A 12,500-nucleotide genomic window follows, 5' to 3' on the forward strand; every position below is an offset into this window, starting at 1 on the left:
TTTGGCGCTACGCGCGCACACACACACACACACACACACACACACACACACACTGCCTCTATCAGCGTTGTCTAGGGGGGAAACAGGAGTTTGTTTGGTAAGACTGCATCGAATGTGCTCTTCCACATAGTATTGTACTATATGTTATATGTTGTTTTTTTGGTTTATAAGTTTGTCTTTTCTGTCTCTGTGTTTCTCTCTCTCTCTCTCTCAGGATCCTGTGCTATGGAGGCCAATGGTAAGTACGACTTTGCAGCCACAGCAGATGATGAGCTGAGCTTCAGAAAGGGAGAGCTTCTGAAGGTGAGTACAGCATTGATATTTCCACACCAAGTGTACACTTTAGTAAACACTTTAGCAAAATCCTTAACCAGAGTTAAGTGGGGTCAATTCAGGAAGTAAACAGAAATTCCTGAATTGACCGAATTGAAATGGATTAAATGGAAATAGGTTTTACTATGCTGTCATTCAATCATGCTAATGTGATAGCATCATACTAGCATCATGTTAACTAACCGCTATCGTCCTCGGCCCCACCCCGATATTCCATGTAGATCTTGGGCACCAATGATGACTGGTTCAAGGCAGAGTTACACGGACATGAGGGATATGTACCCAGGAACTACATTGACATCCACCTTCCCAGGTAAACAGCTCCTGCTGTGTTCCGATGTGTGTGTACTGTATGACTCCTAAGAGATAGAATGTGTTTGTGTGTCTACATACAGTACACATCATTCCTTGTCCCCTTCCCCACTCTCCCCTTCCTCCCTCCCTCCCTCCATCCCCCTCTCTCCCTGCCCAGCTGGTACCAGGAGAGTGCAAGCCGAAGTGACGCCCAGGAGAGGCTGATGTCCCAGCCAGTCGGAGCATTCCTGATACGAGGCAGCCAGAGCACACCAGGACAATTCTCCATCTCAGTCAGGTAAACATGAGACATCTCAGTTAGGTAAACATGAGACATCTCAGTTAGGTAAACATGAGACATCTCAGTCAGGTAAACATGAGACATCTCAGTCAGGTAAATATGAGACATCTCAGTCAGGTAAATATGAGACATCTCAGTCAGGTAAACATGAGACATTCTACTGCTCTGACGAAGGAGCTTCTCCATTTAAGATTGTTGTAAGGTTGTAAGGGACCAAGTGGCTAACCTGACCTTTTATCACCAATCCTGTTACATATACAAATAGTATAATATAATTATACTTATTATATAATAAATATAATATTATATTAATATTCTAATATAATAATATTATTATATTATTATTTAATTTTTTTAAACTTGTTATGTGTATACATTCCATGGACCATTCAGCGGTCTAGGATAATATCTGAACTTCTGGTAAGAGTGCTAGCACTTTACAATCAATCTCCTCTTCCTCCAGACATGAGCTGGACGTGCAGCATTTCAAGGTGATGAGGGACAGTAGGGGGCAGTATAACCTCTGGACTGAGAAGTTCCCCTCCTTGAACAGGCTGGTGGACTTCTACAAGACGAACTCTGTCTCCAGACAGAGTAAGATCTGCCTGCTGGAGAGTGGACAACAGGTAGGCTACCTACCACAGGGTTTTACTGTATGGGGCAGGGGAGGCTGGTGGAGGTAGAAATCGGAGGACGGGCTCATTGTAATGCATGGAATGGAATGAGGAAAAGTATCAGACACACGTACCATTCCTTTCTATGAATTACAATGAGGGGAAAATGAGTGCCTGACCATCACCCCTGACCACCGAAACTTGATTCTACAACTTTATCATTTTATCACTGTTATTTAATACTTTATCACAATCTGTTTATTTTCGCCCTTTCTCATTCCAGCCTTCTTCACAGGAGAGGGGACCAAGCCAAAACAAACCACCAGCCACTGCCTCACACCACCCGCCGAATCCCACACCACAACCTCGACAGGTATGTGTGCGTGTGTGTGTGTGCGTGTGTGTATGCACATATCTGCCTAAATGCATATGTGTGAGTCGTATTGTGTGTGTGTGTGTGTGTGTGTGTGTGTGTGTGTATGTGTGTGTGTGTGTGTGCGCGTGTGTGTGTGTGTGTGTGTGTGTGTGTGTGTGTGTGTGTGTGTGTGTGTGTGTGTGTGTGTGTACTCTGGTCTACAGTATGTGCGCGTACCTGTGTTTCAGCTTCCAGCCATGGCAGCCGATCGGGTGCGAGCTCTGTATGCCTTCAGCGCTGAGGAGAAGGACGAGCTGGACTTCAGCGGGGGTGACATCATCGAGGTTGTGGAGAGGTCTGACTCGTCGTGGTGGAAAGGCAAACTGCGTGGCCGAATAGGCCTCTTCCCATCCAACTACATCACTCCTGTATAAAGAGAGATAGCTTTGTAGTTAAATATATCTTGGTCATTTATCATGTTCCCTGAAAGAGTTACATAAACTATCAACAAACTAATTAACAGTCTAGAGTAGACAATATGACCCTTTGAACCCTTATGAGCCCATGGACTCTTTATAGTGTTTATAAGTATAAAAGTAACCCATATTTATTTATAGTTTATCTACTTAACTCATGCACATGTCCCACTTTAACCAGCATTGTTTTTGTTTGTTTTAGGAGTTTAGGGTTCAATAGATTCACAGTAAAAGTCTGTCCACTTGTATGAGACGTACTGTTGCTGTATAATTATTTGACAATTAAAGTGTATCTGTGTGTATTAAAGTCATTGTATTGATTTATGAATGGGACCAAAAGGCAATGTTGAGCAAACATGTTATAACTTGTAAAGTCACTGATAAGCCTCGACTGAACTTCCAAGGAGCTGGTGGTTCCTTGCTCCGCCCCTGTGGCAGATATGAGAAGCCTGAAGCTTACCTGTACGTCATCGTCATACAGGTATGAGGTCGTAGGTAGGTAGATAGGTGACAGGACATTTTCTATTCTGTCTCCTTGTCAATACACAGCGGGACAGTTGGTACTGTCCGCTGTTGTCCAGCGGTGTCGCAGCCATGGCCGACTCCCAGTTAAGGTGCATGGACGACGGCCACATCAACGAGACGGTCCCGGAGTCCAAGCCGGAGTTCTATTACAGCGAGGAACAACGCGCTGCGATCGAGCAACTTCTCAAGAACGGTGACGGTGCCTTCAAATTGCGACTGAAAGAGGACAACGTTAAAGACTTTCTGTCCGCCCGTGAAATTAAGTGGATAAGAGAAAGTTTTAAAGAATACAAAACGGAAGAGGACGAGGAGAGTGTGCAAAACGACACATCCAAAGCGGATTCGGGGGTACACTCCACGTATTGGCCGCAGCTTTCGGACACTGAAGTGCCACCGCTGGACATCGGTTGGCCCAACGGAGGGTTCTTCAAAGGGGTCACTCGTGTAGCGGTTCACACCCACCCCCCTAAAGACAATGGACCCCACATCAAGGAGGTCGTCCGTAGACTTATCCAAGAAGCTTGTAAGGTAAGGTGTTTGTATAGATAAAATAGCTTGCCCAGTGTGAACTTCAAGTGTGGCAAAGGGTCAGACATAAATAGGCCTATAATAAAGCCTTTATTATAGGCCAGACAACTGCAGATACAGTTTACATGACAAATACAATGTACACACATGGATGTGTGTCTACTGCAGAGGTGTTTGTGTGTATCTGTTTTGGGAGGTCAGATGGAAGCAAAGCAAAAGTGAGTGAGTGGAGAATAGAGGATTAGGAGGACTGAAGAGAAAGAGAGAGCATTGTCTCCGCCCTTCTCAACCTCAAACATTCCTGCAGTAGCTCAGCTGATTTCCCGAGAAATACCCAGTTATGGTCTCCATGAACCTGCCTGTACAAAACTGAGGAAGGCAACGCCCATCCTTTCGAAATTGCATTCTAGATGTGATCATGAATGTTCAGTTCTATCTGCATGTACAGACAGACCCGCATGTACAGACACATACACACACACATATATACACACACACACACATGTCAGTGATATGATCTCAGCGGTGTGCCTTGATGTACCATAGTGACCCTGCACAGGAGGAGCAGGATTCCACGGCACCAAGTCAAAATGCTTTGAGCCTGTTTTGTTTGCACTAACAGGAAAGTGAGTGACTGGCATCAGGTAATATCACACACACACACACACACACACACACACACACACACACATACACACACACACACACACACACACACCGGTGAGCTGTACTGGGAGATATTACATAACTCACAGAGTTGAGTATTGTTTAAAGTGATTGTGACCCATGCCCACTCACACAGCACACTAACGCTGACGCGGCCTATATTATTTGAGTTGCCCATAGCAACGTTTGTCAACAGAGCCGACTGAGCCACTTGTGTTGAGCCGTGGTACCCACCCTTGTGGAGATACTCAGTCACTCTGTGACGCCTCAGGCTACTTCTCCCTCTGGTCAAACAGGACTGAGGAGAACACACACTGGCATACAGGATGTGGCCCTGCTTGAATGCAATACCAACGCACCTTTCATTCTTTGATTCTTTCTTTGATTCTTACTTCCTTTCTTGCGTATGACTTTCCTGGCTTGAAATATGCGTAGATCAGAGAGGGTCGGATAAGGTGAAAACAGTGGAGCGATAATAGTGTTTCCTCGGATTTTCGTATCAGTGATATGATCACAGCGGTGCGCCTTGATGTACCATAGGGACCCTGCACAGGCGGAGCAGGATTCCATGGCACCAAGCCAAAATGCTTTGAGCCTGTTTTGTTTGCACTAATGGGTGACTGGCTTCAGGTAATATCACACACACGCACACAAAAACACACACACACACACAGCATTATTATTCTTATCGCTGCCTAGACTGGTTATGATGCCATGTCATTAAATTATATGTTTGTTGATTAGCATTATTTTCTCTCTCTCCCTCACACACACACACACCATACACACACACACACACACACACACACACACACACACACTGTACACAAATACAGAGAACACATTTGAAAACAACCAGCCTTCTTTCCTCAGAATGTACCCTGATCTCTGTACAGGTATTGTGACCTACATACTGTATTCTATTTACAGGTGTGGTTTGTTTGCCTTGCCTCACATACTGGTGCCGGTGTTCAATAAGGACGCTTGTCAAATTCAGTATAATCACGAACACACCAATTACCATACTAAGGGACATTTGTTACCTCTGATTCATTATGACATCATAGGGGGTAATTTCCTTAGGCGCATTTCTCTTTTGTTTTTGACTACAGAATATAGAACATCGCCGTTGTCACATATGTGAACACTGGTATGGTGCTGATTGCTGAAGATAATAAATATTAGGTTTAAAATGGTGACGTGTACCCTTTTTTAACAATTAGTGAGTTGCAGCAAAGCCATACAGACGTAGGCTCCACAGCAGGAGAGGCTGGCGGTGGTAGACACACGAAACACGTGTGTTTGATACCGTTCCTCATTCCGTTCCATGCATTACAATGAGCCTGTCCTCCAATTTCTACCTCCACCAGCCTCCCCTGCTCTACAGTGTATATCTGGATGGGTGTACAGTAGTGACCGTCCTGGGGTGACGAGCCTCACCTTGAGTCTGTGAACCATCACTCCACATACTTCATTAAGACATGGTTGTATTTTCCAGGACTCAACCTTTGAGCCGGCCTCTTAATCACATTTATCGTAAGAGTTTGTTACGCCCGTATCACTGTCTTCATCTCAGCCATTGTTATCAGGAAGAAGTAATGCTGACACTGAAAAGATAGTGAAGGTGTGTGTGTGTGTGTGTGTGTGTGTGTGTGTGTGTGTGTGTGTGTGTGTGTGTGTGTGTGTGTGTGTGTGTGTGTGTGTGTGTGTGTGTGTGTGTGTGTGTGTGTGTGTGTGTGTGTGTGTGTGTGTGTGTGTGTGTGTGTGGAAAAAAAGAGAAAGGAAAGAAAGCACTGAACAGAACCAGTTCTTTGGAATGACAATTGAGATTTAATTTCCTTTGTTTGGCAGGTGTTTTGCATTGTTGTACAGTAATTCTCTCAACCTTGCCTGGGGTTGGCTGCACCAGATTGGTAGCTTTAGGAGGCATGTTTCACTAAGCCTGCTCTAAGACTACTTATAAGCCTTTATATGTTATTGCATCAGCTTTGACTTGATGGTGGAGACAGATTTTGGGGCTGTGGCTGGTGTAATCAGCAGAAGTCTGATAGTCCATAAGAACGTATAAATCCACATGTACGTACACAGCAAAACAAAGTTGATAACTAACACGTTTACCACGAGTGGCAGATATTGGTAGATAAAGGAATATTATTGGTGACAGCCTAGGGATGTCCCTCCCAGTGTATCTACTCTAAAGCCTTCCGAAACCGCAACAGACCACGGACATGTGCACATTTGAATAAAGTTTCATTTGAATGTGATGCGACTCCTCTAGGTGTTGGCGATAGTGATGGACCTGCTGACCGACATCCAGATTCTGCAGGACCTGCTGGAGGCGGCGTCCAAGCGCTCCGTGCCCGTCTACATCGTGCTGGACCTCCGCGGCGTGCCACACTTCCTGGACATGTGCTGCAGGCTGCACGTCGGGCCGCACCACCTACGGGTAAGGACCACACCTTGTTTATACACCACCTACGGGTAAGGACCACACCTTGTTTATACACCACCTACGGGTAAGGACCACACCTTGTTTATACACCACCTACGGGTAAGGACCACACCTTGTTTATACACCACCTACGGGTAAGGACCACACCTTGTTAATACACCACCTACGGGTAAGGACCACACCTTGTTTATACACCACCTACGGGTAAGGACCACACCTTGTTTATACAGAGAGACAGAGGGAGAAACAAAAAGACAAACGACACCACATGCACACAAATGTGGGGACGTAACAGTGACCAATGTTACATGTTGTGCGTAGGTAGAGTCATGAGTGTCTGTGTTTCGTCTTCCAGAACATGAGAGTTCGTACAGTACAGGGTACAGGATTTGGACTGTCCTTCGGTCGGCTGCCCGGCTCTGTCTGCAGTAAATACATGCTGGTGGATGGAGACAAAGTCTCTTTCGGATCCTACAGGTGAGAGCGTGTGTGTGTGTGTGTGTGTGTGTGTGTGTGTGTGTGTGTGTGTGTGTGAACATATATATATATATGATAACATATATTCTGTCTCTCATAGCTTCTCCTGGAGCACCTCACGGATGGACCGCAACATGATCACGGTCATGACCGGCCAGGTGGTCGACTTCTTCGATCGCGACTTCCGAGAGCTCTACGCCAACTCTGACAAAATGGACCTCTACAAGGAGTTCCACCTTAACCCCCCTTCCAACATGGCCACCCCTGCCAAGGTGAAAGCTGATCCGAAACATCTGCCTTTACCAGTCACCACCTCCCGGTTCCAGGTCAGCCTGGGCGACTCACGGGGGGGTGACCGTCAGGGGCCTGCGCATAAATACCACAACCCCAAATACTCTCTGGTGTTTGGGAACAGTCCTGGTCCCACCGGATCCTTACAGGAACTACCAGGCAGGACAGAGACACCTGTAACCAGGGTTCCTGATGACCCCATGCAGGAGCTAAAGCTGACTAGCAGCGAGAGGTTGGAGATACTCACCCCTCTGCCTTCCGAAGCAGGGAAAGGAGGCTCAAAAAAGGTCAATGGAATCAGGGAGAAGAAGCCTCGCCCTTCTTTCAAGCTCAAACTTTTCTCAAAGGGGAAGTCAGCCAGCCAGAAAGCGGTTGCCGAGGACGATAGCCCAGCAACGAGTCCAAACACCTCCCCCATATCGCTGGAGCCCAATGAGATGGAAGAGCTGGAAGACAGCTTTGAAGTCGTGGTGAAAACGCCGCCCAAAACAAAGAGCAAGAAGTTCTCCAAACTTCTCAAGAGTGTTTCTCTACAGAGTGTCAACGCACAAGACACCGAGAGTATGTGGCATACATGTTTCTAATGTTCATAATGACGTATGATAATTTTCAGTTAGATTATTTCTCCTTCTCTCGCTCTCTCAGTCTATCTGGAATGATATTGGCCTTGGTGCTCATGTCTTCTCTCTCTCTCTTTGCAGGTATGAAAAGCCATAAACGATCAAAGAAGGCCTGTATCCAGTCCTGAGGCAACCAATCCCCTCTTTCCTATGTGCTCATGAGACAGGAATGACAGTCTACCTTAGGAGAGGTCTTCCATGGACATCATTTATACTTTTTGGGATCCTGTGCAATACTATAATGTATCCATTGAATACATGCTCCAGATATCATATGTGGAGATTACCAGTGGACAGCCTATCAGTGCCTTCATAAACTCTGTCACTTCCGCTATTATGACATGACCTAGTGTGACATTTATTGTTATGTTAAGAATACTGCCTTTGTTTCTCCTTTGTCAAGACATGAACTGAATGTATTGTCGTTCATGTGTTGAAATATGTACAGTTTCATTGAGTACAGTGCGACACCAAAGTCTGTCAATTATCCATTTTTATATGGGTCATGCAGTAGGTACATGTTGTGGCTTGATGCACTTGTCATCCGTGATGATGAGTAACGACATGCCTGTCTGCCCCCTTGTGGTTGTAGGGTGAATGTGCAAGACTTCACTATGCTCAACTTTATTACTTCTTCTTTCTAGATCTCTCTCTCTTTCTCTCTCTTTCTCTCTCTCTCTCTCTTTCTCTCTCTCTCTCTCTCTCTCTCTCTCTCTCTCTCTGTATGCAACAGCTTTGACCACAGGAAGGAACCACAGGCAGGCCCATGAGAGGGCCCATGTGGTGCAACACCGAAACAGGAAGTCAGAAGCACACAGGAAGCTGAGAAACAAGAGGCGAAGGTGCACTAAAATAAAGAGCACTTTAAACCAGTTGTTTGCTCAACACAGTAACTAAAAACATGATTGTTAGAAACGCAAAGGAAAAGCTGGTGGGGTGGGGTGGGGTGGGTGAGGGGGGGGTGCGGTGCGCACGTATCACATTCCTACAATCGATGATGATTGATTGCATGGCCAAATAAACAGTCTTCTTCTTCTTCTTCTAAGGCCCAAAGCACCGACCTTCGATTGTAATTTAATTCATGACGTATTCTGCCATATCATGGACCATCGACACAAGTTATTTTGAATACAAACTCATTCAGGTGTAGCAGAGTTTTTGATCACTCTGTGTCGCAAGAGATGCGATGGCCTACAGTATGTGTTGTTCTTACAACCACCAGCAGGTGTCATCTCTATTGAGACACGTTGAGCCACACCAAGGGAGTGGCTGTCAGAAATTCTCTCTTCCTTTGAGACTGTTTCTATTGTAGCTGTATCAGTGGCTTCCCTCCAGTAAAGACTACTTGGTGACATTTGCTGCCATATCTGTTCACAGAATTAGTGTATGGAATGAGGTAGTATATCTGTGGTTGTCTTATACTCCACAATCAATGGTGCGCTGTATTTCTTTAAACTCACAGTAAACATGTTGTGTGTGAGTCAAAAGAGTCTAAAGGTTTCTTAAAAGGGCCAACTATGGTGTTGTTCATATTGATATACACTCACCGGCCACTTTATTAGGTACACCTTGCTAGTACTGGGTTGGACCCCCTTTTGTAGCCCATCTGCTTCAAGGTTCGACATGTTGTGCATTCAGAGATGGTCTTCTGAATACCTTGGTTGTAACGAGTGGTTATTTGAGTTACTCTTGTCTTTCTATCATCTCGAACCAGTCTGGCCATTGTCCTCTGACCTCTGGCATCAACAAGGCATTTTCGCCCGAAGAACTGCCGCTCACTGGATATTTTCTCTTTTTTGGACCACTCTCTGTAAACCCTAGAGATGGTTGCGCGTGAAAATCCCAGTAGATCAGCAGTTTCTGAAATACTCAGACCAGCCCGTCTGGCACCAACAACCATGCCACGTTCAAAGTCACTTAAATCACCTTTCTTCCCCATTCTGATGCTCGGTTTGAATTTCAGCAGATCGTCTTGACCATGTCTACATGTCTAAATGCATTGAGTTGCTGCCATGTGATTGGCTGATTAAATATTTGCGTTACCGAGCAGTTGAACAGATGTACCTAATAAAGTGTGTATATTCATAAAGCTGGTACAGACACTGTGTCTCAATGCCATTGGTGTACATAAAACATCTTGAAACAGAAATGGGGTGTGGTTTTCCTTGCATGTTTTTACCTGGTATCTACAGTACCACACACACACACACACACACACACACACACACAAACCAGTAAGGGGGAAGTCAGTGACAAAAGATGGCGTGTTTATCTCTGTGAGGTTTCAACTGCAACCACAGCTGTACACTTGGGTCTTTGACACTAAACAGGATCTGATCTCATACCCACACATCCTCAAAGGCATTTATTAAATAATCCTTTAATAACAACTCATGGATGTGTTTAGACATACATAGAGGAAGACGAAGGAAAAACACATGACTCCTATGATATACATTACACAACTATATGTGGAACAAGTGTACAATCTATACAGTATTAACATCTCCCAGGAAGCCTCTATCTCAAAGCACAAGCCCAGTCAAGATACCAGCGCTAACTTCCTGTTTATCTCACTAAAGACATTTATAAACACACAGTATATATATCAAATATCATAGCATAGTTACAGTAACCAAAGGCTTTGAGGTCTGATAATAGCATATAAAGGAAAATAGTTGCAAACTTCACTCAGCCATAAGGAGACGAAATTAGCCAGTGCTTGAGGTTGAATTTACGGTATGCACATGACAAACATCATCTCAGCCACACTTCTGTCTTGCTGTCAGCAAATGTGATCTGCAAGTTACGTCAAACAGGATGACACCAATTAAAGAAACACCAGATAATAAGTCTTTTGACACAGTTTAGTCCTGAAAACAGAAGTCACTCCTGAAAACGAGAAGTTCTCTCTTTTATCCAAACAGCATGAACTGCAGTCCTCTCACAGTTTCAGTGTTCAGGTTTCTGACGTTACAGTACAGTTCAGTTGTTCTGTTGTGCTGTATAGGCTGGGGTTCACCCCTCCTCTAGGGTGCAGTACTGGTGATGATCCACAGGGGGCCTCTCTCAGTCCTCCTGGGGGGCCTGGTTGATGACTTTCTTCTTGCGGAGGGAGACCAGGTCGTAGAAGGGGTCCTTGGTGATACTCGCTCTGTAGAATGGGATGATATACAGTGGTTTGTTAGTGGTGTTGTGACATTTTGACTGTGTGTGTGTGTGTGTGTGTGTGTGTGTGTGTGTGTGTGTGTGTGTGTTCTAACCTGATGGACTCCATCCAGGTGTCTCGTTCCTCTGCGGTAGCAGCACTGAGCGTGTAGGACTGGTGTTTGCCTTCCACCACCCGCCCATCCGTCTCCGTCTTACACGCCTTGATCTTCTGACCCCGGCCTTTGGGGTGGTACAGCTCCAGACAGTACTGAACAACCAAGAGGATCAATCAATCTATCAATCAGTCAATCAATCAATCAATCAATCAATCAATAAAATATTTCTTAATCAATCAATCAATCAATCAAAAAAAAAACGTTTTTGTGACAAAATGCTTAACAGTGACTTGAATCTACAATAAACCCCCCCCGCAAAGGTACAAAACTCCTGGAAAAAGGGGAAATCTGTGCCCACAAAATACGCAAACAGCATAATTTCCCCTAACTGACTGTAGTAGAGTAAGCAGAACGTGGTGTTGTCTTACGGGTTTGCGTGGGTATGACACCTCTCTCACATACAGGTTCTCCAGAGGGACGATGCCTCGCGGCTCCTTGTCCTACAGAGGGGGAGATGAAGTCAGACCAGGGGGGTACGGGGGAGATGAAGTCAGACCAGGGGGGTACGGGGGAGGAATGGAGAAACTGGGTGGAGAAGGAGGGATGAAGTGATGAGAGGGACAGAAAGTGAATAAAAAGAAAAGGAGGACTAGGATATAATAAAGGATGTGATAAAGGAGAGATTAAGGATATGATGAAAGAGGGAAGGAAGTATAGAATGAAGGATAGAAGGAAGGAAGGAAATAAGGAAGGAAGGAGAGAAGGAAGGAAATAAGGAAGGAAGGAGAGAAGGAAGGATCGAATGAAGGAAGGAGAGAAGGAAGGATATAATGAAAGATAGAAGGAAGGATAGAATGTAGGAGAGAAGGAAGAATAGAAGGACAGAAGGAAGGAGAGAATGAAGGATAGAATGATGGATAGAATGATGGATAGAATGGGGTAAAAGAGCTTGGACTCACTGTGGTGAACTCAAAGTAGTAGAGACAGTTATCTGTTAGGATGAACCAGCGTCTCTTCCATGTCTTCACTCTGCCTCCTACACAACCAAACACACTCATTACTCTCTCTCATGACCTTTCGTCACTACATTCTATGATTTGTGTGCGTTTTACATTGCACAAATGTAACATCCACACATCATATTTGTGTAATGTTTTTTTATGCAGTTTTCATCCAATTTCATCCAAGTTTGGGACAATAAAGCTTTACTGAACTGATCTGAACAAAGTAGTGTTGACATGGTTGTGGTGTTCCGGGGTTGCCTAGTTACCCAGTTTGAGGAGCCACCCCTCCCTGTCAGGG

At 45.0% G+C, this 12,500-nt stretch overlaps 3 protein-coding genes across 4 annotated transcripts in view; 2 read left to right on the plus strand and 1 right to left on the minus strand.

Annotated features, from left to right (window-relative positions):
- grap2b (GRB2 related adaptor protein 2b) overlaps positions 1–2,655 on the plus strand; it is a 2,660-nt gene extending 5 nt beyond the window's left edge. The window contains exons 1-7 of one of the 2 annotated variants that reach the window (XM_083693845.1): positions 1–97; positions 215–303; positions 555–646; positions 806–925; positions 1,392–1,554; positions 1,838–1,915; positions 2,146–2,655. The exon at positions 1–97 is cut by the window's left edge and continues 5 nt beyond it. In XM_083693845.1, coding sequence (XP_083549971.1) covers positions 226–303; positions 555–646; positions 806–925; positions 1,392–1,554; positions 1,838–1,915; positions 2,146–2,331 — 717 coding nt within the window. In that variant the 5' untranslated portion in view covers positions 1–97; positions 215–225 and the 3' untranslated portion in view covers positions 2,332–2,655. Of the gene's footprint in view, positions 98–214; positions 304–554; positions 647–805; positions 926–1,391; positions 1,555–1,825; positions 1,916–2,145 lie in introns of both variants that reach the window. The other variant, XM_083693844.1, reaches the window with a different exon arrangement.
- A 238-nt stretch (positions 2,656–2,893) lies between these two features.
- Positions 2,894–8,855, plus strand: fam83fb (family with sequence similarity 83 member Fb). Its single transcript, XM_083694191.1, has 5 exons — positions 2,894–3,426; positions 6,371–6,538; positions 6,900–7,021; positions 7,122–7,873; positions 8,014–8,855. The coding sequence occupies exons 1-5, from the start codon at positions 2,968–2,970 to the stop codon at positions 8,058–8,060; spliced, it is 1,548 nt and encodes a 515-aa protein (XP_083550317.1). The 5' UTR covers positions 2,894–2,967; the 3' UTR covers positions 8,061–8,855.
- Positions 8,856–10,305: 1,450 nt separating this feature from the next.
- The window catches only part of cyth4b (cytohesin 4b), a 6,230-nt gene continuing 4,035 nt past the window's right edge, over positions 10,306–12,500 (minus strand). Inside the window, exons 8-12 of the mRNA XM_083693898.1 lie at positions 12,469–12,500; positions 12,158–12,234; positions 11,627–11,698; positions 11,196–11,350; positions 10,306–11,086 (exon numbers count right to left, since the gene is read on the minus strand). The exon at positions 12,469–12,500 is cut by the window's right edge and continues 80 nt beyond it. Coding sequence (XP_083550024.1) covers positions 11,002–11,086; positions 11,196–11,350; positions 11,627–11,698; positions 12,158–12,234; positions 12,469–12,500 — 421 coding nt within the window. The 3' untranslated portion in view covers positions 10,306–11,001. The remainder of the gene's footprint in view (positions 11,087–11,195; positions 11,351–11,626; positions 11,699–12,157; positions 12,235–12,468) is intronic.

Source organism: Argentina silus, assembly GCF_951799395.1.
Source record: "Argentina silus genome assembly, chromosome: 22".
NCBI classification, from domain to species: Eukaryota; Metazoa; Chordata; class Actinopteri; order Argentiniformes; family Argentinidae; genus Argentina; species Argentina silus.